Source organism: Sus scrofa, chromosome 1 (assembly GCF_054392235.1).
Source record: "Sus scrofa isolate SSC_HxYL_T2T_F1_AM1 chromosome 1, Sscrofa_HxYL_maternal_Yorkshire_Landrace_v2.0, whole genome shotgun sequence".
Classification (NCBI taxonomy): domain Eukaryota; kingdom Metazoa; phylum Chordata; class Mammalia; order Artiodactyla; family Suidae; genus Sus; species Sus scrofa.
In genome coordinates, this window is record NC_139383.1 from 532,405 (window position 1) to 557,013 (window position 24,609).

At 50.2% G+C, this 24,609-nt stretch overlaps 1 protein-coding gene across 50 annotated transcripts in view; it reads right to left on the reverse strand.

The window, feature by feature from the left end:
• Positions 1-2,649: 2,649 nt before the first annotated feature.
• Positions 2,650-24,609, reverse strand: part of ERMARD (ER membrane associated RNA degradation) — a 28,181-nt gene continuing 6,221 nt past the window's right edge. For 14 of the 50 annotated variants that reach the window (XM_021085609.2, XM_021085623.2, XM_021085596.2 and 11 more), the window contains 14 exons: positions 24,308-24,397; positions 22,305-22,402; positions 21,711-21,847; positions 20,405-20,519; positions 19,560-19,662; positions 18,512-18,541; positions 17,435-17,503; positions 15,888-16,061; positions 8,587-8,670; positions 7,149-7,225; positions 6,410-6,535; positions 5,877-6,095; positions 4,966-5,079; positions 2,650-3,611 (listed from right to left, as the gene is read on the reverse strand). In XM_021085609.2, the coding sequence (XP_020941268.2) occupies positions 3,431-3,611; positions 4,966-5,079; positions 5,877-6,095; positions 6,410-6,535; positions 7,149-7,225; positions 8,587-8,670; positions 15,888-16,061; positions 17,435-17,503; positions 18,512-18,541; positions 19,560-19,662; positions 20,405-20,519; positions 21,711-21,847; positions 22,305-22,402; positions 24,308-24,397 (1,617 nt within the window). In that variant the 3' untranslated portion in view covers positions 2,650-3,430. Of the gene's footprint in view, positions 3,612-4,965; positions 5,646-5,876; positions 6,096-6,409; positions 6,536-7,148; positions 7,226-8,586; positions 8,671-15,887; positions 16,062-17,434; positions 17,504-18,511; positions 18,542-19,559; positions 19,663-20,404; positions 20,520-21,710; positions 21,848-22,304; positions 22,488-24,307; positions 24,404-24,609 lie in introns of all 50 variants that reach the window. The other 36 variants (XM_085021566.1, XM_085021554.1, XM_085021446.1 and 33 more) reach the window with 7 other exon arrangements.

The following is a 24,609-nucleotide window of genomic DNA, read 5'->3' on the forward strand; positions in this document are numbered from 1 at the left end:
CTTGCAAATATCAGGCATTTTCTGGGCATCTTTCAGTTGCTCCAGCTCCCCACCCGTGACAGGGCCGATCAAGTCATAGTCCTTCCCAGAAGCCACGGCCCGCTCCATTGGTGACTCCCACTGGCAAGGGGTTGAGGCAGAGGCATGTGGCATCACCTGAGGAAAACAAGGACTTTCCACCCCACTGGATGGACGCAGGGAGGCACCTGCAAGCTGGCAGCAACAGGCTGGTCACCAGGAAACAAACTGGAGGAAGCCATGGGTGTGCCCAGCCAAGCACCAGCCAGGAGCAGTGTGGCCTTCCCAAGGGTCGCCAGGCAGGCCCAGCAAGGACAGCTCTGGCCACGGGTGTCCTGTGGCCGGTATTCCCAGCATGCAGGAGCAGCAGGAAAGGCTGCAGACACAGCCAGACACCAAGCGAACCCACTCCGCTCCCCATAGGAGGCACGCACTGGGGTCCTGGGGGTCCCGGGACCATGCAGGGAGGAGCCCAAAGAGGAGAGCTTGATGTCACATATTCTCATGGGAAGACCACTTTCTCACCTCGAAGCCCAGACCAAGACAGGTGAGTGTCTTGGGCAGGACATGAGATCATTTTGAGGTGAAATGGATGGAAAACTGGCTGTGAGGGAGGAGCTGAATGTGACCTTGAGGTTCCTGGCGCAGGCACCTGGTGCTGGGGTCGCCTTTCATTAAGATAGGGCGCATACGAGGACTCTGGGAGAGGACACAGCCTACAGGTGTCGGGGTTGAACTGCCCAGCACACAGAAGGGACTGGAGCCCTGGGTCAGGGCGTGGCTTAGTTGGCAAGCATCAGATTCAAAGAGGAAAACGACTGTAATTTACAGGAAAGCCCCTGTCCCTGTCCCCCGGTGCCTCTCCGGCAGGGGAATGCCAGCTCTTAGATCCAGACCTCCTTCTTGGGGGACATTTGGGCTGAGAGTGGTAAGACTGCCCCTTGGAGTGGCACTGCCGCTGATGTAGCCGCTACAGGAGACAAGACACATCGGACGTCCCGGCAAGATACGTGAATGCTGGAGGCTGGGCTTAAACCACAAAAAGCAGAGTCCAGCGATGTGGGGACGTTCAGGCGAACCCCCGCAGGGGCCTCTCCCGTCCCCTGCCACTGAGACAGAGGCGGGGTGCTTGGGGCCTTCTGGCTGGAGAAGCACATCCAGCAGACCTGTGCGTGCTATTCCGTTAGCCAGCTGGCCCCTGCAATGGCCCCTGTCACCTGGGCCCAGAACAAGGCCTGCAGAGGGGCAGAAAAGCTGTTCCCCTCGGACAGCGGCCCCCTGGATGGTGGTGCACGCAGCACCCACAGGGATCAGGGTGCCACCTGGAGACATGGACAGGCAACAGCACAGTCCCTGGGGCTCTGGGACAAAGCTCCGCTCTTGACAAAGCCTGCACCCTGGACACCGGATGCCGTGTTGTCTGAGCCACCGTGTCATACAGTGGGACGAGCCAGAGCCCTGCCTCCTCAAACAGCAGTGCCCTCTGCCCAGGGTGGAGCTGGGCTCTTGCCCACAGCACCGGCTACAGAAGCAAAGGGCTCAGGTCCACCCAGCTGCTCCTCTGCGCGCCTGGGGCTCAAGGAGGGCTTCCTGTGACCCGCTGCCCCACGAAGAAGTTCCCGTGATGTCTGCAAAACATGCTGACACCAGTGAGGTGAAGCTGGGAGCCTCGTGGCCTCCAGTGTGGCCTGGGGACAGTGGGCTCTGCCAGTCAGGAGCCACATCAGGATGCTCATCTCACCAGGCAGGATCGACGGGAAAGGAAGCCACGGGAAAGCTGGGCAGGGCCCAGAAGGACAAGGCTGGAGGCCTCCATCGGTTGGCAGGAGGCCTGGGACTGAGGGCAGGAAGCCAGGAAGAGGGACGTGGGCAGACCCGTGGACTTCCGTCCCACATGACTGCCCTCTGCTGGCATTCAGGGGACAGGAACCTGCCTGCGCGGTGGGGCTGCCCCCACCAGGGTCACTGCGGCAGGCCCACGGTCCTCCATCCCCAGGGCGGCCCCTGGAGGACAGGGCGGTGCCCTGGGCTGCTGTGCCCACAAAGGGACGCCTTCCTCTCTGAACCAGCAGGTCACACGGGTGGTGAGGGGAGGAGGGGGCGGCTGGGCCTCCGCGGCCTGGACTCTGCCCCTGGAAGCACTTCCATCACCCGGCTGAGGCGCTGGCTGTCCCGGCCCCGGGCCAGTGAAGCACAAGACAAAGGGGGGCCACTCCCCACTCCCCTGAGGACAGGGCCGCGGCCACAGGTGGAGATGCGGAGCTCTCTGGAAAAGCTCCTGACGCTCCCACTTCCAGGGACCAAAGGCAGAGAACAGGAGCGACTGAGCAGGACCTGCCGTGGGAGCGTCCCCTTCTGAAACTACTGGGGAGAAACCAAGGCTGACCAGCTGAGGGCCAAGGAACACGCTCTACGCTCCTGCCAGCTTTGTGGTCCCCAGGGACCTGGTGACTGGACGTGTGGTCAGCCTCCCTTCCTGTCCAGCACTGACACCGGGAGGGTGTGCACTGCTAACCCCACAAATTGTTTAAATCTGAGTGTGTCCACAGAAGCTTGTGACCCTGTATAAAAGAACCCTCTGGAGATGGGGACATGGACGCAGGGGACCCGGCATCTCATCAGGCAGAAGCGTGAGGTTCTTTCTGTCTTTACGTGGGGGTTCCATTAAAAGGGGTGGCAGGTGGAACCTGACACCTGCCGTCTCAGCTTCGCATTCCCATGGCAGCCTCCACCCTGACCTCTGATGGCAGAAGAGCCAAAACAAGTGCTGGGGCATCCTTCCCACAAGGCCTGGAGGCGGCTGAGGGACAGAGGGTGGACCTGGGCTCTGCGCCGCCCACAGGACTCCTGAGAGCACTGACCAGCTCTTTAGGCTGTCCGGGGCAGCGGCAGCCCGGCCCTGGGCCCCCTGCCCTCCTAGGTCCTGCACTAAAGCCGCCAGGCCTGGACGCAGGACACCTGCTAACCAGGAGGCCTGCTGCCCAGCCCCTTCCAGGAGTCGTCCTTGTCACATCAGCTTCCTCCCAGCTCCAGACAAGTGGACATTCCACACAGCCCGGGCAGTGAGTGCAGGGTGGGTCCTGGCCACAGCCATTGTTTCAAGACCAGGCCCATGGCCGTAAGAGGAAGCCATCCATTTCAGGAGAAGAGCTGAGTGAAAAGAAACTCCCCTCTGGACAGTGTGCACCGGGGAAATAAGGCCCCAAACCACTGTGGCCACTGGGTTCCCGGGGATCCAGCTTGAGGTTCACACCAACAACTCAGGAGAAGCAAATCGGAAAACTGTAGAGCACTGGACCTTGCGCCTTGATCAAAGAGAACCTGAAGCTACCTGCCTTTGGCTTTTCAACTCAGGTGCCAAAAAGTCCACTTGAGCCGGGTTTTCTGACAGAGGCCAAAGCAGCGTGACTTTTTAGACCACTTTGCTGGTGGATTTCTTGGCTAAGTGCATTAGCATTTGTTTCTTCTCACTAAAAGTCCAAATTTTCAACAAGGCCGCGTGTGTGAGATCAACAGATTCACCCCACTTATTCTTCTCTTGGCTGGTGTAAGTTGCCAGGTTCTCTGTATACCGCAAGACGGACTTTAAGAACCTGTTTAAAAGAAAGAAATTACTTTTACTGCATTGTAAAATGCAGCAATGATTTAAATGTATTCCCTTCACTGTGGAAATTACAACAAAAGGATGTAGTTAATTTTTGTCTAAGGATTCAAGAAAAAGAAATACACGCAAGATGGAAATAAGAGAATACAAAGTGGATGAGCAGGACGAATGCCGTATACAAGTGCCACGGGGGCACAGCGGCAGCTCCACGCAGCTCCCGGGACTGTCCTCCTCCCGCATCCATGCTCAACGCTCTGAGGGGAAGGAGCTAATTCCACAGAGAACCTTAGGGGCCCTCAGGACCACACGGACCTGGCATAAACACGCAGACACCTGACGCCCAACGGGCAGCCTCCCAGGACCCTCGGGCTGGGCCTCCTGTTCCCACCCTGCCAGCCAGCCTCTCCTCCCGGACGGAGGGTCCAGCCCGTCAGAGGAGACAGGGCCCACCCGGAGCAACTATTGCTGGAAAGACTCTTCCGCGAAGATAATCCGTGCCCATGTTCCCAGGGTTTCCTTCTGACCGATGGGGAAAAATGCTGTTTTCACCTTTTCCAGGTTCTCTCAGAGTGTCCCAAGCAGTCTACAATTTTCTCCAACTTTGAATTTTTCAAAATGTTCGAACTTCAGGGTTAGTTGAAAGAATAATCTGATGAAACTCCATGGACCCTTTGTCTAGAGGTGTGGTCTTGGGCTGAGACATTCCTGGAGGTCACGACTGGGGCACTGCTGGCAGCCAGCATGGAGGCCAGGGACCCTGCTCTCCAGCCTCCAGAGGCCCAGGCCGACCGAGGGGTCACGACCCCACTGCCGACCCCTCCACACCTGCTGCCTTCGGTCACGTCACGGGGACTCCAGGCTCCTAACAGACGCAGCCGTGCTTTCACGCTCATGAAACTGGGTCTCCCAGGAGGGCCGGGGGGACCGGGCGCGGGGCTGGGCAGGGGCCTCCCGGGGCTGCCTCATTTCTGGGATCTGGGCATAAAGCAGGTCAGGCAGCGTCACACTCCTTCCTCCCAGACCCAGACGGGCTCCTGGAGGCGGACCCCCCCCCCCCCAACTGGAACTGATGAGTTCTAACAGGAGCCTGGCTTTGGGCCTGCCTGACACGGGTCCCGGCCCCCAGCACCATGCCCTCACCCAGAGGGAGGGGTTCCGAGCACTCAGTGCAAATCACACTCATTTCCCCACTTGCGTCTCTTTGAAAGGTTCACAAACTTGCACTGAAATCCACAGAGAGGAAGAGTGAAGGGCCAGGTTGTGGGGTTTTAAAAATCACCGAGAAAATAATGAACAGGTTATCAAACAGTATTCAAAATTTACCGAAACACAGCGTTGCTTACCTCAGATACTGCTGATATTCCAAAGTGTTTTTCCCATGAACCAGGTGAATGTTGACCAGTTCCAGCGCAATCAGCAATAGAATCAGGTAAAGCATGGGAGACAGAAGCTTAATACTAAAAGCAGATACAGTAAGTTAAAATTTAGTAATAAAATAATAATAAATGTAAACATACCCTTTATAAGGAGAAAAATGTTTCACTTAACCTTTTTTCAAGAGTCCTTATCTCCAACCTTTTCAAATGAACACTGTGGCGCGGCCCCTGTGGGCGGGGGGTCGGGTCCCTGCTGTCCCTAGGGCGCAAGCACCCTGCCTGACTCTGAGCCGCAGGGCCCTGCTCTGGGGACGCCAGCTCCCCGCCACCAGGCGTCGGCACCTGCCTTGCAGTTGCCTCGCCTTCACCAGCGCCTTAAACACGAGACCGTCCAGTGCCTCCATGATCAAGTTCCACTCAGAGAAAGAGTCCGGATTCCCGGCAGGGATTTGAAATGCATCCCGTTCTGGGAAAGCTGTGTGCCAGGCCTCACGTTACCAAGTGCTGGGAAGAGCGTTAATTTCGGGGAACCTTCCGGAAGCAATCTAGGGATACTGATTAAAAGCGTTGTAAACAAAGGCGCCGCTCCACCTCCCAAATTCCAGGGCTCCGTCTAAGAAGGTAGTTTCTTGAGGCTGCGGCACATTCTACGATAGACAGAAGCGAGGAAACCGTGACGCTGGCACCCCCGGGTTAGCCCGCTGCTGTATTTTAAATCCAAATATTCATTTGGATAGAACCCATGTTCCAGAATTACCAACAGCATTTTACAGTGACACACGCTGTAACTGTCCCTGAAAACAAGTCTCTCTCCGGACGAAGGGCTGGAAACGCACCGCGGTAAGGGCCGCCCCAGAGCAGGCCCGCGAGCCACACACCTGCGTGTCAGGCGCAAGTAGGTCTGCCTCTGCCGGGAGCGCAGGGCCCTGTCCTCCCACTGCTGGTGCCACAGCTCCGCCGAGGTGGCCACCTGGCCCGACACGAGGTGGCAGCTGGCGCTGATCCTCCGGAGCAGGGCCAGCACCTCCAGGGCGGCCCTGGGGCAGAACAGAGTCCGGACCCGGACATGGCAGAGGTCCCGGAGCAGCTGGGGCCACCTGCAGGCCAGAGCGAGAGTCACGTGGGCCCAGCCCATCTCGGTGACACCAAGACCCTCTGGTGGGGCTGCCAGTACAACTGTCACACTCGTCAGACGTTAAATAAGGGCACACCTGATCGTGAGACCAGAGTGTGTTTAGAACGCCCCCCCCCCAACAACTCGACACGCACAACGGTTGTCGCACTGAGCTGATACTCCCTCCGAGGGCAGCCAGGACCCCGACGCTACCACCAAGCTCCCAAACCTGAGATCCCAAGACGCTCAATCAAGTTTTAACAACTTACTCAGTTTAACCCGGGACGCTGAACTTACTGCTCAGGAGCAAGGCCGTCGGGGCCACGGGCACTGCGGTGGGTCTCGGGCACGTGGCCACACAGCTCAGTCATGATGTCTGTCATTAAAGAGCTGCAGGCAGTTGTTTCAGAGTCACCTTCTGGTCTGAAAAAGAAAAAATATTTAAGGACACACACGACAATAAGCAAGACGCCCAGATAGCACCTGTGCAAATATTGTTTATGTTAACGGTTCATTGAGCAAAGCACTGAACCTGCAACCTGCTTCCCCGCATGTAGAACGAAAAGCCACCACCAGAGGCGGAGGTGACAACAAGACAAGGGCAAGAGGCCCACGGCTGTGCCGGCGACCCCCAGGAGACGCCCCTGCTGTGCCTCCAGGTCTGCGTCCCAGCCAGGCCCCCACTTCAGACCCACTTTCCAACGTGCGCCTGGCGCGGCGCCCCCGACGGCCTCTCCTCACCCCCAGGTCCCGGCCGGCAGCAGCCCCAGCAACCCCTCCCAGGGATCTGCGCTCCGAAGGCCTCGCAGGGAAGAAACCCTCAGGGCCGGAGGTCTGAGGGCCGGGGGTCTGCAGGGCCCGGGGGTCTGCGGGCCGGGGGTCTGCGGGGCCCGGGGGTCTGCGGGCCGGGGGTCTGCGGGGCCCGGGGGTCTGCGGGCCGGGGGTCTGCGGGGCCCGGGGGTCTGCGGGCCGGGGGTCTGCGGGGCCCGGGGGTCTGCGGGGCCCGGGGGTCTGCGGGGCCCGGGGCAGGACTCACCGGGGGGCCTCCCTCCCTGCACCTTCAGGCAAAGGCAGCAGAGGCCAAAGTCTGATGCTCTCCTCACAGCTCAGCACCTGAGAGGAAAAGGCCCACTGCTTTTCAAGACTGAACATTCTAGAAAACATGTCATAAAATGGTTACAGACATTACACTTTAGGTGGTGGGTCTCAGTTACTTGATGAAACAGCTAAGGGCAGGTGAAAAACGGGATTCACTCCGCGTCTGGGCACTTGTAAAAATGCGCTCCTGATGGGAGCTGGGTCCTCGTCCCCTCCCCTGGGTGGCTGTCGCCTCGGACACACAGCAAGAAGCCAGGCCTCCACTGGGGGGAGCGGCCCAGCGCCCAGCAAGGACTCCAGCCGCCCAGGCGGGCCGTGGGCCCGGGTGCCTGCTGACGCAGCAGGAGCCCCCCGAAGAACAGGAGCGAGGAGTCCGCTGGAGAGAAGCCGAGCAGGTCCCGGGCGGCGGGGCACGAGGCCACAGGGAAGGGCGGGAGAGGAACGCGGCGGTCGGGGCCAGGGGGGCAGCCGAGGAGCAGGAGGGCCGAGGAGGCTGGAGGCCCGGAGGCAAGGCCTGCCGCCTGGAGCTCCGCGTCCTTCCGGAAGCCCCGCTCCTCGGTGCAGCCGCCCTCCCTCCCCGGCTCTCTGAGAGGCGAGGTCCGGGGTCCTCCCTCCTGCCCGCTTTTGTTCTGGAAGCGCAGAATGGCGAGGGGACCGGGTACAGGGCTGAGACCCCCACAGCCCCGCGCACCGTCGAGCACAGAAGCAGCGACGCAGCGGTCGGGCGGAGTCCTCCCCGCCGAGGCCAGAGAACGACATCCGCCACCGGCCTCTGTCCCGCGCGTGTGTCCGCTGCCCACGACCCTCTGCCAGATGCCACTTCACGCCTGTCTTCCCCAGGCGCGGCTTCCGTGTGGCCCGCGAACGCCCCAGCCCACTCGGTGCCCCTTTTGCGCCTTCCCTTCAGAATTTCCAGTCAGGGAGTCGTGATCGTGACGCTCTCGGCGACGACCCAGCGCAGCCCCTTGACCGCCTGCCACACACACAGCCCCGAAGCTGACGTCCCAACTGCAACTTCCTGGCAGAAAAGCCCAGAAGTTTGCCATCCGCTCGTGTGCTTCACAGGCTGACCAAAGCCAGTCTCACAAAACCGACACTCTTCCACAAGCCACACCTGTGCCCCGTCCTGGGTGAGCACCACGGATGACCAGCCCTGCTCGGCGCAGGCTCCAAAACCACCGAGGACGCCAACCCCGCCTTCACTTCAACTGCTGGCCTCGGAACCCGAGGCTCAGAGAGACAGGGCAGCCTGGCCGAGGCCGGACACCGCACGGTACGTGCTGGAAAGCAGAGCTGCGGCCGGAGTCCAGCGGAGGAGGCGGCCTGTACTCGGCAAACCTGCAGCACGGCGACCCCCACTCCCCTGCAAGGCGTACCTGTCTCTTAAGCTGAGAAACCGGATGACAACGGGCAGCGTAGCCGTCCGCGAGACTAATCAGAGCCTCCACCGCTGCTTTTTCCTGGTTTAGGGAAAAGACAGCTGTTAGCACAGCTTACGTCAGGCCTCCGGTTTTTCTTCTGTCACATCTTAGCTCTGTAAGTGTCCCAGTTCCCCACCATCTTCCTTCACACAAGTCTCTGCAGCCAAGACTCGGCACAAAACTCTCCGTGAAAACAGGGTTCATGCGGGAGTCAAACCACAAGCTTCAGCGTGATTTTAAATGACGCTGATGACCAATGATAAGCTACAGACCTCTGCCCACATGCGGCAGAAGCAGAGATAAGAAGAAAACGATGGTGTGGAGTTTAAGACATTCTCCTTAAAGGAATGGGACAAAACCGGAATATACACACACACACACTATAAAAGCAACAATAAAGAAAACACAAGGAACAGCAAAAGGACAAACATGAAGGTGTAAAAAAAAAAAAAAGACATCAAAATCCTAAAATGAGGGGAAGGAAAGTAAGAAAATCTAGACTTTTTTTGAAGACTGTATTTGAGCCTATATGACTATCAAGCTAAAGTAAGCAGATATAGCAAAGGGTTAACATATTTGAAAAACAGGGCAGCCACAAATCAAAACCTAATAAGACATTCACAAAAACGAAAAAGAAGAGGGCACAAGCATCAAATAAAAGGAAATCATCCAACCCAAAAAAGAAAGGACAAAGAAGAAACACAGAATCAACCGGAAAATGAGATTTAAAATGGCATTAAATACATATTTATCAATAGTTACCTTAAATGTCAATGGACTAAATGCTCCCATCAAAAGACACAGAGCAGCAGACTGGATAAAAAACCAAGAGCCTACAAGAGACCGACCTTAGGGCCAAGAACACATACAGACTGAAAGCGAGGGATGGAAAAGATGTGTCGTGCAAACGGAAAGGACAGGAAAGCAGGAGCTGCGACACTCACATCGGACGTACCGACTTTAAAACCAAGGCCATAAAGACAGACAAGGAGGGACACTATTTGATGGTAAAAGGATCAATTCAAGAAGGATATTACACTCGTCAACATATATGACCCCAATGTAGGAGCACCCAAATACAGCCAGCAAATGCTAACGGGCATAAAAGGAGAAACTGATGGGAATGAAATAACAGGAGGAGACCTAACACCCTACTCACATCAATGGATACGCCCTCCAGACAGCAAATCAGTAGGCAACACAGTAAGGGCCTAGACAGAAAATCAAAAGCCCCGAAAGGACACAAAAGAGAAGCCAGACTTCAGCGGCACTTCCGGGACATTACATCCCAAACCAGAATATACATTCTTTTCAGGGGCACAGGGGACATTCTCAAGGACTGACCACACACTGGGGAACAAAACTAACCTCAACAAATCTAAGAGTACAGACATTATTTCAAATGCATTCTCTGGCCACAACAGCATGAAACTGGACATCAGCCACAGGGAAGAGAAATGAGAAAACACTGACTACATGGAGACTAAAGAACATGCTACTAAACCCAATGGGTCAACAAAGAAATCAAATGGGAAATTAAAAAACACCTTGAGAAAAATGGTAACAAAAACACAACCATTCCTTATCTACGAGATACCGGAGTTCCCATCGTGGCTCAGCGGTCAACAAACCTGACTCGTATCCAAGAGGACTCGGGGTCGATCCCTGGCCTCGCTCAGTGGGTTAAGGATCCAGCATTGCCGTGAGCTGTGGTGAAGGTCACAGATGCAGCTTGGATCCTGTGTTGCTGCGGCTGTGGCATGGGCCAGCAGCTGTGGCTCAGGCTGGACCCCTAGCCTGGGAACCTTCCAAATGCCACCGATGTGGCTCTAAAAAGACAAAAAAAAAAATCTATGGGACATCACAAAAGCAGTTCTTAGAGGGAAGTTCGTAGTGATACAGGCCTTCCTCAGAAAAGAAGAAAAATTTCAAATCAATGACTTAGCCCACCAACTAAAAAACTAGAAAAAAAAAAAGAACAAACAGAACCTAAAGTCAGCAGAAGGAAGGAAATCATAAAAATCAGAGAGGAACTCAGTAAAATAGAGACTAAAGAAACAATAAAATCAAGAGCTGATTCTTTGAAAGCATAAACAAAACTGACAAACCTCTGGCCAGACTCACCAAGAAGAAGAAAAAGAACTCAAATAAACAAAGTAAGAAATGAAAAAGAAGGAATCTCAACAGATACTACAGAAATACAAAAAACATAAGAGAATACTATGAACAATTATATGCCAACAAATTTGACAACCTAGAAGAAATGGACAACTTTCTAGAAATACACAGCCTGCAAAAATGCAATCAAGAAGAAATAGATTATTTGGACAGATCGATCACTAGAAATGACATTGAATATGTCATAAAAATACTCTCTACAAACCAAAGTCCAAGACCAGATGGCTTCACAGGCAAATTCTACCAAACATACAAAGAGGAACTTATACCCATCCTCCTTAAACTTTTCCAAAAGCCGAAGAAGAAGGAACACTGCCAGAGACAGTCTATAAAGCCACCATCACCCTAATACCAAAACCAAAGATACCACCAAAAAAGAAAATTATAGGCCAATATCTTCAATGAGTACAGACGCAAAAGTTCTCAACAAAGTATTAGCCAACCAAATCCAACAACACATAAAAAAGATCCCACACCACGACCAAGTGGATCCATCCCAAGTTCACAAGGATGGCTTAATATATGCAAGTCAATCAGCGTCACACACCACATTAACAAAAGAAAAGTCCAAAACCACACGGTCATCTCAACAGATGCAGAAAAAGCATCCAACAAAATCCGGCATCCATTCAAATAAAAACTCTTACTGAAGTGCGTGCAGAGGGAACATACCTTAACGTGATAAAAGCCATTTACGGCAAACCCACAGCCAATATAAAACTCAATGGAGACAAGCTGAAAGCCTTCCTGCTAAAATCTGGAACAGGACAAGGACGTCCACTCTCACCACTTTTATTCCACAGAGTATTGGAGGTCCTAGCCACAGCTATCAGACAAACGAAAGAAATGAAAGGTATCCAAAGTGGGAGAGAAGAGGTAAATCTGTCATTCTATGCAGATGACATGATACTATATGTAGAAAACCCTAAGGACTCAATACAAAAACTACTCAACTGATCAATGAATTCAGCCAAGTAGCAGGACACAAGAGTAACATTCAGAAATTGGTTAATTTCTGTATACTACCAATGAAATATTAGAAAAGGAATATAAAAACACGGTACCATTTAAAATTGCACCCCCACAAATTAAATACCTAGGAATAAACCTGACCAAGGAGGTGAAAGACTTATATGTCGAGAACTGTAAAACATTAATCAAGGAAATTAAAGAGGACTCAAAGAACTGGAAAGATATCCCACGCTCCTGGGTTGGAAGAATTAATACTGTAAAAATGGCCACACGACCCAAAACAAGCCACAGATTCAATGCAATCCCTATCAAAGTACCCATGACAGTTTTTACAGAACTAGAACGAACAATCCAAAAATTTATATGGAACCACAAAAAACCCAGAATTGCCAAAGCAATCTTAAGGAACGAAAACCAGGGAGGAGGTATAACTCTCCCAGACCTCAATGTTACAAAGCTATGGTAATAAGACAGTGTGGCACTGGTACCAAAACAGACACACAGATCAACGGAAGAGAATAGAAAACCCAGAAATACACCCAGACACCTACGGTCAATTAATCTTCAACAAAAAAGGCAAGAATATAAAATGGAAAAAAAAAACAGTCTTTTCAGCAAGCGGTGCTGGGAAAACTGGAGAGCTGCATATAAATCAATGAAACTGGAAACACTCTCACACCACACACAAAAATAAGTCAAAATGGCTTAAAGACTTAAAAGTAAGGCAGGAGACCACAAAACGCCTAGAAGAGAACATAGGCAAAACAGTCTCTGACATCAACCATACAAATGTTTTCTGAGGTCAGTCTCCCAAGGCAACAGAAATAAAAGTAAAAATAAACCAATGGGACCTAATCAAACTGACAAGCTTCTGCACAGCAAAGGAAACCATTAAAAAAAAAAAAAAAAAAAAAAAAAAAGACAACATAGGGAATGGGAGAAAATAGAAAATAGTTTCAAACGATGCAACTGAAAAGGGCTTAATCTCTAAAATATACAAGCAACTCAAGAGCAAAAAACAACAACCCAGCTGAAAAATGGGCAAAAGACCTAAACAGACATTTCTCCAAAGAAGACATACGGATGGCCAACAGGCACATGAAAAAATTCTTCAACATCACTAATTATTAGAGCAATGCAAATCAAAACTACTATGAGGTACCACCTCACACTAGTCAGAATGGCCATCATTAATAAGTCTACAAATAACAAATGCTGGAGGGGGTGTGGAGAAAAGGGAACTCTCCTACACTGCTGGTGGGAATATAAATTGGTACAACTGCTATAGAAAACAGTATGGAGGTACCCCATAAAACTAAATACAGAACTACCACACGATCCATCAACCCCACTCCTGGGCATATACCCGGAGAGCCTTCATTGAAAAAGAAGGCTTTCAATACATGGACCCCCATTTCACTGCAGCACTATTCACGACAGCCAAGACATGGAAACAACTTAAATGTCCATCAAGAGATGAATGGATTAAGAAGATGTGGTGAATATACACAATGGAATACTATTCGGCCTTAAAGAAAGAACAGAATCATGCCATTTGCAGCAACATGGGTGGAACCTGATTCTCAGACTAACTGACGTCAGTCCGAAAGAGAAAGACAATCACCTACAAGAGGACACGTGACCCAGCCTCAGAAAAGGGACACTCACGGACGTGCAGAAGAGACTTGCAATTGCCGGGGGAGGCCAGGGGCAGGGGCGGGGGGCGGGGGGGAGTGTGGGGTTGACAGAGGTAAACGACTGCCTTTGCAGTGCACAGGCGATGGGCTCCTGCTGTGTAGCACAGGGAACTCTATTCAATCACTTGCGATGGAACATGATGGAAGATAATAGGAGAAAAAGAATGCATACATTTGTATGAGTGGGTGACTTTGCTGTATAGCAGAAACCGACAGAACACTGCAAATCATCTATAATAAAAAATAAAAATAAATACATAAAGCTAGAGCCTCTACCTCACTCCCAGGTGAAATAAATTTCAGCTGGGTCAAAAGATGTAAATGGGAGCGTTCCCGCCGTTGCACAGTGGGTTAAGGATCCAGCACTACCTCTGAGGTGGCTTGGGTTCAATCTCAGGCTTGGTGGAGTGGGTTAAGGATGCAGCATTGCCACAGCTGTGGCATATGTTGAGGCTGTGGCTTGGATTCAGTCCCTGGCCCAGGAACTTCCATATGCTGCAGGTAGAGCCAAAAAAGAAAAAAAAAGATGTAAATGAAGGAAAAAAGCTACAAAAGTATAAGGTAAGACATACGAATATGTTTATAATTTTGAAAAGCAAAAGGTCTTTTAAGAATGACCCCAAATGCATGAGCCAGAAAGAAAAAAAACATCTAAACCCAAGGACAAATAACAAGAAACATGCTCTGAAAATGGCAAATAAGACTTGTACACTGGTCAGGAAAATGAGGCGGAATGAAACAGAGCAAAAGACAGAAACAGGCAGTTCACAAAAGAACTGCAGTCTTCCAATAAACACAGGACAGCAAAACAAGGCAAATAGGCAAATGAAATGCAAACAAGGTCTTCCGACACCTCTGCCTCAGAACTTCGCTTTTCCAAAGTCACCGACACGAATTCGCAAATGAACGAAGACGTTTATTTCAGCATCACGTGAGAGATTTTCCGCAGCAGAGCAAATCAGAAATCACGTGTGCATGAAGGGTGGTTGAGACAAAGACATATGGTAGGTGGGGTGTCAAGCAGCTGAGACAGAAGGGTACGACAGAGCAAAGACGGCAAAAACACGCTGTTAATGAAAATGCTAGTATCCACAGAACAGGTCCTCAATGAACCCACACTGGATGCTCAGAGAAGGCTGGAGAAGCAGAGACACCCGACTATTACCAGCAGCTCCTCCGGGAAACAAAATTCTGAGGACTTCCACTTTTTATATTAATTTTTCTATCCTCTTTGAACTTTGAAACAATTTTAAAATAACTGTTACATGTAAAATCTGAAAAAAAAGATTAAACTAACACTACCATTCTTAAGTATTTTTTTGAATAAAATAATTTAATTTATTGACGAATGCAAATATTCTACCCCTTACATAACAAACTTACAAAACCTCTGTAAGTTTTTCCAATTTATTTAGTTAGTCCCCTTTTATACTTTGTTCTCTGGTTTGCACCATCTCATCACTGCTAAAAACTAAATCAAATGTACTTGTTTTTCCTTTGCTTTTTAGGGCCACACCTGCAGCATTTGGAAGTTCCCAGGCTAGGGGTCGAATCAGAGCTGCAACTGCCGGCCTGTACCACAGCCACAGCAACTTGGGATTCGAGTCGCATCTGCAACAACCTACACAGCAGCTCACAGTAACACCGGATCCTTAACTCACTGAGCGAGGCCAGGGATCGAACCCACATCCTTAAGGATACTAGTCAGGTTCACCACTGAGCCACAAGAGAAACTTCCTAAATGTATTCTTAAGAAGTAGGCTGAATCATTTCAGGTTAGATCAAGTAATAATGATTTATTTTTATAGAAAATGCATATACATGTTACTTGTTCAGTTGGAGACATACTGTAACTCAAGTAAATTAAAATAAAAGATCAGATCAGGAGTTCCCACTGTGGTACAGTGGGTTAAGGATCCAGCTTGTTTCTGTGGAGGCACTGGGTTGATCCCTGGCCTGGGAACTTCCATATACTAAGGGTACGGCCAAAAAGGAAAAACATTTTAAAAAATTTTAAAAAGTGATTAAAAGCTTATTACATTAGGAGTTCCCGTCCTGGCACAGTGGTTAACGAATCCAACTAGGAACCATGAGGTCTCGGGTTCAGTCCCTGCCCTTGCTCAGTGGGTTAACGATCCGGCATTGCCGTGAGCTGTGGTGTAGGTTGCAGACGCGGCTCGGATCCTGCGTTGCTGTGGCTCTGGCGTAGGCCGGGGTCTGCAGCTCCAATTCGACCCCTAGCCTGGGAACCTCCATAAGACTCGGGAGCGGCCCAAAGAAATAGCAAAAAAGACAACAACAACAAAAAAAAAAAAAAAAAAAAAAGCTTATTACATTAAAAAATAAACCACATTCTTCATAAATGAATGAAAATGAATCTAACAAATCCTCTTCTTCCCAATACATTACCTTAAAAACTGATAATAAGTCCTCATCAATGAATCTGAGTAAAAGCACAAAAGAAAATGCAAGCAATTGATTGGTTGCTGCCTTTGGAAATTCCGGCAAATGGATCTCTCCATGGCTTAAACGATCTCGTACACGGGGGCCCTCCGGATAGTTCAGGAAATCCCAGAGAAACTCCTATCAAAACAGGGACACAAGGTATTGTGTTAGTGTTCTCAGCAGAAAGTGCAAAGGCCCAGAGAAGGCAGGCCCGAAACACCTGAGGGACAGCAACTTCCATCATAGAAAAGGGAGCCTGAGAAGAAGTGACCAATTCACACAACAGGGAGGAACCAAGCTGGGATTGTCCCTGGACTCTCGGCCTCATCACTGCAGCCCAGGAGCCTGGCCAGATATTTCCAGGGACGCTCCTCCTGCAACTAAACCCTGACAAATAAGGAATCCCCGTCCCCTGTCCCCGCAGCCCGACTCCTCAGGCTGGATCTCCCGGGAAGCCCTCCTCTGCCTTATGCTCCTTGGCTAATGATGAGAAGCTAACAAGCTTGGAGTCTAAGCACCAATGTCACAAAGCTGCAGGAATGGCTCCAGGGCTCACAGAACCACCCTTTCTCCCTCGCACCCATCTGGAAGCTAACTTTCCCATCAATTCAAAAAAAGAAAAAACACCACGGCTGTGCTCTTCCGTGGCCACCACTCTCGTCTCTCTCTCTCTCTCTCTCTCCTCTCTCTGTCTCTCTCTCTCTGTCTCTCTCTCTCTCTCCTCTCTCTGTCTCTCTCTGTCTCTCTCTCTCTCTCTCGAGACAGCTCCCTGTCTCTTGCGCCCTTTCTCAGACCACCCTTCATTTTGATGTCCTATGAAACACTGATTCTTTCTCAATGGCGTTAAGTCCCAGGATTCTTCCACAAGGTAGAGGAACAAGAATCAGAAAACCCCATTCGTTGACCCAGTCAAATCTCCAATGGACACAAGAGCCAGATTCAAATAGAAAAGAGCATTAGATCAACCCGTTCAACCGTCCTCAGCGACTGACGGCAGAATCAGCGCCTGCGTGTACAGTCGGCAAATGTCACACAGCAGGACCTGGAACCTAGGTTGCTGACTCCCAGTCAAAAGGAATACATATAAAAATTCCACGTACAGTCCAAAGAAGGCACTGTAACATCTTCACATGATACACAAACTTGATGAATAGAAAAAGGCTCTAATCAGGAACTGCCTTTTCATCCGGCACTCGGCCTCACCAGCTGCGTCTGACTCTGTTGTCGCCCTAAGCCATACAGCTCCTCCACCTGCACAGCACTGTCTAGGAGCAGGGCAGCGAGACCCTCGGGCCTTAGGAGAGGACGCTCAAATCCAGGCGCAGAGCAGAGTACCTCCTGGGTCAGAGCTCAGCGAATGGCAGCTGCAGAGACGGCGAGTTCAGGCACTGGATGCTTCAGAGGTGCTTCTCTGGAGCGCATCACAAGCCCATTATTAATGCCATCTCTGAGAAGTTCTGGTCATGTCTGTAAACACGAGACTAGTAGATTGTAAATGCCTAATACGTTACCATGGCTGGCTCTCCAAGCAAAAGCGGAAGCTGATTGATTTGGCCATCATTTAAGTGTTTTGCCAGTATCTAAAACACCAAAAAGAAACAGTTGATCAACTCTAATGGGAAAAATAGGGAGTACCCGTCGTGGCGCAGCGGAAACCAATCCGACCAGGAACCATGAGGTTGCGGGTTCGATCCCTGGCCTTGCTCAGTGGGTTAAGGATCCACTGTTGCCGTGAGCTGTGGTGTAGGTCACAGACGCGGCTCGGATCTGGCGTTGCGGTGGCTCTGGCGTAGACCGGCAGCAATAGCTCCAATGAGACCCCTAGCCTGGGAATCTCCACATGCTGCAGGGGTTGTCCTAAAAAGACAAAAAAAAAAAAAAAAAAAAAAAAAAAACTATAATGGGAAAAATAAAAATCATCAAAAAAATTTTCTAAATTAAAAAAAGAAGTTGATTAATTGGTACATACACAAACACATATGGAAACTTTTGGTGTCAAAATATACTGTCCCTTTGGTATGATACATGCTGTGCAAGCCCAAAGAAAATTAAATGAAATAAAGACAGTCTTAAAACATAGCAAACATGTGTTCAGCAAAGGTTTTCCTAACCATATAATGACTTTCAGAAGACATACATATACATGCACATATATATATTTATACATACATTCTCAATTGTGTACTTATATGTGTAAATGTGTGTACATTTGTGTTTGTGTATATTCACATGTCTATGCATTTGTGTATATATGTCCGTATTTGTGTCTGCGTATATGTATCATTAAGTGTTTACGTGTAGTTGTGCGTGTGTATCTGTATATACTGCATGTGTGTATACATGTGTGTGTGTGACATGTGTGCCATGACCTTCCCATAACTTTAGGAAACAAGGTCTTAGTAGACTGGGTCTCAATGAGCCTGAAAACTATATTTAACTCTAAATCAGTGCTTTTTTTTTCCTTTTGTTTATATGACTTTCAACATTTACCTGTAATCATATGATTAATGGTTGATCTTTAATTTTATATTTTACGAGAATATAATCTTTTACAAGAACATAATGTTTTAAGATGTAAGTTTACTTACTTCATCAAAGGTAGTATAAAGAGCTGTTGACTTCAGAAAAGAAAAGAAAAGAAATAATTAAAACAAAATACAAGTAATCTGGAGTTCCGGTCGTGGCTGTAGTTAACGAATCTGATTAGGAAACATGGGGTTGTGAGTTCGATCCCTGGCCTTGCTCAGTGGGTTAAGGAGCTGGCGTTGCTGTGAGCTGTGGTGCAGGTCGCAGACACGGCTCGGATCCTGCATTGCTGTGGCTCTGGTGTAGGCCGGCGGCTACAGTTCCAATTCGACCCCTAGCCTGGGAACCTCCATATGCCACGGGAGTGGCCCTAGAAAAGGCAAAAAGACAAAAAAAAAAAAAAAAAGACAAGCAATGTGACATTATTCGAAGAAGGAAAAAATTCTAGTACAGGGCCACTAATATGAAAACTTCTTTCATAAATAAATCTTTATTTAGCAACACTTTGGGAAGAATGTCGTTGACAACATAAACCCAATATGAAAGACATGAAAATGCAGTGACCTTGGCAGTGGAGCCATGTCTAAGACTACCGCCTCACAAGCCCTGGCCCTTCTCACCAAAAGGAAGCAGTGTCCTTGGGGAGGGGTGCGCTGCAGACCACAGCACCCCTCATGGGGCTACAATGGCACACCAGTAACTACGGCTACAGAGGGAACGGGTGTGTCAACTGCTTTACGACACCCTTAAGTTTAAAGGACTACCTGGTAATATGATAAAACCCTCACCAAAAAACCACAAAAAATATATATAAATCATATAAAATCATTATAATAGGAAGCCACAAAAACATGACAGTTGAGCCTTCCAAAGAAAGTTCTTAGATAAAAATTCACTTAATGATAGGAGTTCCCTGGTGGCCTAGGGGTTAAGGATCAAGCATTCTCACTGCTGTGCCTTAGATTCGATCCCTGGCCCAGAAGGTTTCACATGCCATGAAAAAATTTCACTTAGTGGTAAACAAAAATAAGATATTAAAAGCTTTTAACTAGGCAGAGAAAACTAACACAGCAGCAACAATAATTAGCCCGCTCATTAAAGCACACGTACCTCTGCGGTCAGAAGCCTCTTCGGACATTTGTTAACTGAGGCAAAAACGTTCCTAAGTCCAGTCTCCAGCTGCATCAATAACAACATGGCACAGTCAGCAAACCTGTGACATGGAGGGACAGAAGCGACACTCCCTGTTTTAAAAGCAAACTCGCACCAACATCCCCGTAACGGTGCTGTGTTCCAGAGACCACCCAGGTGTCCAAAGCAAGGAGGGGTGACATTACTCGCTAACGTGAGAAATAAAAACAATTGAGGGCTTATTAAAACTACTTTCTAACGGTTTAATATGAGAAAACATTTTTAGGAGCTGCACTAGAATAAAATGTCATCGAAGATCTGCCAATCTCGTTTCATCACTTCTAATAAATACTCAGACACCAGGGATTCGGCGGGTTCTCGGGGCATCTAATCACATGCACAGAGTAGGATCACGTAACCCGAAGGGAAGGAGAGATCACGGACTCCTGACGCCCAGAGTGTGGCCTCTGCTACAGGGAAGATGGAGACACATGTACTTCCTCTTTGGTTTGATTCTTTAATACTGGACACAATGCTTCAGTCATGGTAAGAACGCAAAAAAATATTTAAGAGTTGATTCTAAAAAAATGAATTATCTTTATTAACTGACCAAGAGGATAACACACAAGGTTTAAAACACAATCATGAAACACCTTTTACTTAATTATGTGAAGAAATTTTAGGCTGGGGTCCACTCCTGAGTCAGCCCCGCCCCTGCTTGCTTACGACCCACACCAACGAGCAGGGCGGGGGGAGAGGCTTTTCAGGAGGCCCGGCCTCCAAGCTACCAAGGACCACCGTGTAATACGCCAGCTTGCAGGTACCTGTGAGACTTGAACTTGATTAATGCAACTTCCCAATACGGCAACATGATTTTTAGTATAAAAGTGGATTTCTTCATCACTTCCTCTAATGCTGAAAGTACCTCACAAGTAACATCTGTAAAATAGCAAATGTTTTTAAGCTCAAGCGCACGAATCGACTGAAAAAAAGATGGGAACCCCCTCAGGGAGGGATGCCTCGGAGCAGACAGACCACGTGAAGGAGAGGCGGCAGGCCCCGGAGCCAGCGCCAGCAGTGGAGATGACCACAGGTACGCCGGGAAGCGGGCTGTGGCAGCCGCCTCTCCCCGGGGACTTAGGCTGCTGCGACGGTGAGCAGGAGCGTGCAGGCTCGACTAGCTGGCCACACTGACCCAGAACATAAGACCGACTCCAGGAGACACAGGAGCCACTCGGGAGCCCAAGGTCGACCATGGACTTGAGGTGATGATGACGCGTCAGTGTTCACCCCTGGTCCAAAGAGATGCGACCACGGGGAGGCTGTGCACACAGGGGGCGGGGACTGGGAAATCTCCATGACCTTCCTCTAGATTTCGCTGTAAATTTCAAACTATTCTCCAAAACCATGTATGTATTCTTGGCAGTCACCAGACAACCAAAGGGTCCATGACACAAAGAGGCTCAGGCTGCCAGGACCAAGGCAACCTGTTCTGTCCCTCCACGGTGGTCGTCGGCAGATACAGACACTACGGCTCCACTGCCAAAGCAGAAAAGGAATGGGCTTGGAGCAAACCCATGGCTTAACTGCTCTTCCAAAGTTGTGTGCCCCCGGCCCATCGGCGTGTCCTGATGACACAGGAGAACATTTACACTCTTGGTGCTTTGGGCCTAAGGCCTATGAGGGGCCAGAGCGAAAAGGAGAAGGCTATTACACCCGGGCCCGAAGCCAGCTGGATGTCAGTCTGCAGGCCAGGCTAATTTTGTCATCACTGGTTCATGTAGCCGTGACTCTCAGACTCCCCATGACAACCTTGTGGGCACCGTGGGAAGAGATAAGGATTTATGTGCAAAATTGAAGAGAAACTTAAGAGAAACTTTCAAAGCACCTTGTGCCTGGATAACTGTTCTAGATAAGCATAGAGTTCGAGTCTTTTTTTTTTTTTTTTGTCTTTTTAGGACCGCGCCCGGGGCATACGGAGGTTCCCAGGCTAGGGGTGGAATCAGAGCTGTAGCCGCTGGCCTATGCCACAGCCTCAGCCATAGAGCTCAAGTCTCAATGCTACTTAATAACCTTATCAATCTCTTGACAAAGATATAGTCAGGGGAAAATGTGACATGTGGTACTTGCCGGGGAAAACGACCAAATCCTCTAGGTTTGCGAGAGCCGTGAAGGGTCGATGCGCCAGTGTAAGGTGAGTTTGCTGAAGGTAACCCTTGAGTAGCTGACCCAGTCCTGCTGCCAACAGCAGCACCGTTGAACAGTACCTAGAGGAGAGTGCCGCAGAGAGCTGTTAGAAAAATGAACTCAGCACGTATAAAAAGCCCCACTTTCAGAAAAAAAGTTTAAAATTCAGAAAGCAAAGCAGCATTTAAAAAAAAAAAGAAAGCAAAACAGGATGAAATTGCAGGCGACGCCCCCAGCTGCGGGGTGAAGCTGTGCAGCGGGCGGGAGAAACAGGGACATCGCCGACGCTTGCGAGCTGGAACCCAGGGGCCCCCAGGGAGCTGTGTGCACGCCCCCCGCCCATCAGCCTCCCCCATGACACCTCGAGGTGTCTAGCTGTGCGTCAGAGCCCTGTCACCACGCCAGTCAGTCTGCCAGATCCCGCCCCCAAACTCGCTCCTTCTTCTCAAAGCACATCTTGCCCCGATGAGAAGCTGGAGGTAAGACAAGCTCTTAAGAATCCCGAAGAGGGGAGAGAAGCCCTCCCCTGGCACTTACTTTGGCGGAATCTCGTGCGGCGCGGCGAAGCCATGCCACAGGACGTTGCGAAGGTTGAGTCCACGCGGGGAGCCGAGGAAGACCCTCAGGACATCCATCTACAGGGAGGGCGAGCCGGTCACGGCAACGCGACACGCGGCGGCCGGGGCTCTTTAATTCCAACGAACAGAGCCAAGCGTTTGGCTGGCACATAGCGAAGACAGCGAGAGCAATGACACCCCGACCCTCGGGAGCACCCGCCACGTGCCAGACACACTTTGCACGTGTTCTTTGCTCACTGGCACCCAGAACAACCTGGGAGGAAGGCCCTGCCGTTCGCACTGTCATAAGCAGCCGAGAGCAGGCTTTCAGAGGCCACAGAGGCGCTCAGGGCTACGCTCCGTCTGCAGCCCACACACCCCACACGCCCAGCATCTCGATAACACAGAACAGGAAACGACAGAGAGACACCCCCCAGGAAGCCTCGGGGCCTCTGTGATCAAACACAGAGGGGGCTCGACCAGGAGCCAGACGCGGCGGCGCCAGCCCCCACCCTGGCTGCCTGGCCTGAAGCTCGCCTTCTCCTGCGGCCCCACCACTGACACAGTGAAGACGCCCCCCGAGGAAGGGCCCGCCGGCCAAACTGCTGGCAATGCCACCGCTCGGGGCTGCCTCGGGGTTGGCAGCACCACACTTCAGAAGCGAATCAGAAGAGACTGAAAGAACTCAAACCCATGTCAGGAAAGAACAGCTGAGCCTCCAGAGACGCAGGAAAGGAGTGAACACTGTCTCCGTAGCTGAAAGACTTGCTGAGAAGAGGAAACAGGTGCCTTCTCACTTCCCCTCAAAAACCAGGTTACAAGGAGGGGCGCCCAGCCAACGTCAGGGTGCTCAACGGCCAGGCCGCCGAGGCCACTCTGGCAAGTCTCGGCTCTCACACCAATCCTGGGTACTTTACACTAATTTCATCAACATCACAATATTAATCATTTAATAGTACTTGTAACATAGTATTAACTTCGAAGTGAGTTTTCACACCATCTAGACAATCAGATACGTGTGCGGGCGTGTGCACGTGTGTGCATATGTGTGTGTGCGTCACGGGTGTGCACGTGCGTGCACCAGTGAACTAATAAAATCATCTGAGCCCTAGAGGTGGCTGCACATGGGCACCAGGCTCACTCATACAGGCAGGAAACGAAGAAGAGATCAAAGCAACAGAACTGCTCCAGAATTCAGGGTGCCCCCGGCTCCCCATCAGCGCTAACAGCCCTCAGGCGGACAAGGGGGAAGGTGTGGCTGCGAAGAAGGGAGAGCTGCGCCGAGAACAGATTCCTTAGCGGGTCTGGCCTCTGAACAGCCCGCTGGCTTCCACCTTACCTCGACCCTGGAGCCCTTAGTTGCCTGAATGTTATTCGTTGGCCTTAAGCAATCTTCAGATTTTGAAAATGTACAAGCTCTACATGTTTTGAATTGGCATCTAAATTTTTTTTTCACCAGTCTGAATAGTTACAAAGGGCATACTTCCCATATGTTTAAAATACTGATTTTTTAATAGTAAAACTGCAACATCACTCTTTAAAAGGTTAAAATTTTATTCTAAAACAAGTTAGTATTATAACTTGTAGAATAAATTTGTATTATAATTAATACACAGTTAATGAGATCAACAGAATTCAAACTGTTCATGTGACCGGCCCCCTAGAGGTCAGCGCCCCTGAGGTCACCACCCCAGAGGTCATCGCCCCTGAGGTCACCACCCCAGAGGTCATCGCCCCTGAGGTCATCGCCCCTGAGGCTACTGTTAACCCCATGAACACTCAGGATGAGAGGGAGCTTTGTCTTTTGGCTGAAGAAGGGCAACTGGGGCTGGAAAGGGAAAGGGGAGGTGGGGAAGGAAAATACGCCGAATCACTGAAATAATGTTTTCCCAGGGCAGCGTCAAGTTTTGAGGAACCTAAGCACAACGAAGGTCGGCTGGTTTGTGCTGCCCCTCGTCCTCCGTCCCCAGCGAGCAAGCTTACCACAGACGGCCCAAAGACCTGAGCGAGCTCATCCGATGCAAGCAGATCTCTCAAGAGGAAGGGGCACTCCTTCCCAGTCAGTAAATGTACCTAAAACTCAAACAAAGACGGCGGATCAACTGCACCACGGTGAGCTAAAGGACGCTAAGAAAAACCACCCACAGGGCTTGTACAGGGAGGGAGAAAAGTACTGAAGACAACGAGGTTTTGATTTCATAATCATTCAAAAAGAAAACACTAAAAATCTGTGCCAAAGAATTGCTTTTTTATAGGAAAACAATAATTAAGATCAAGAAATCTGA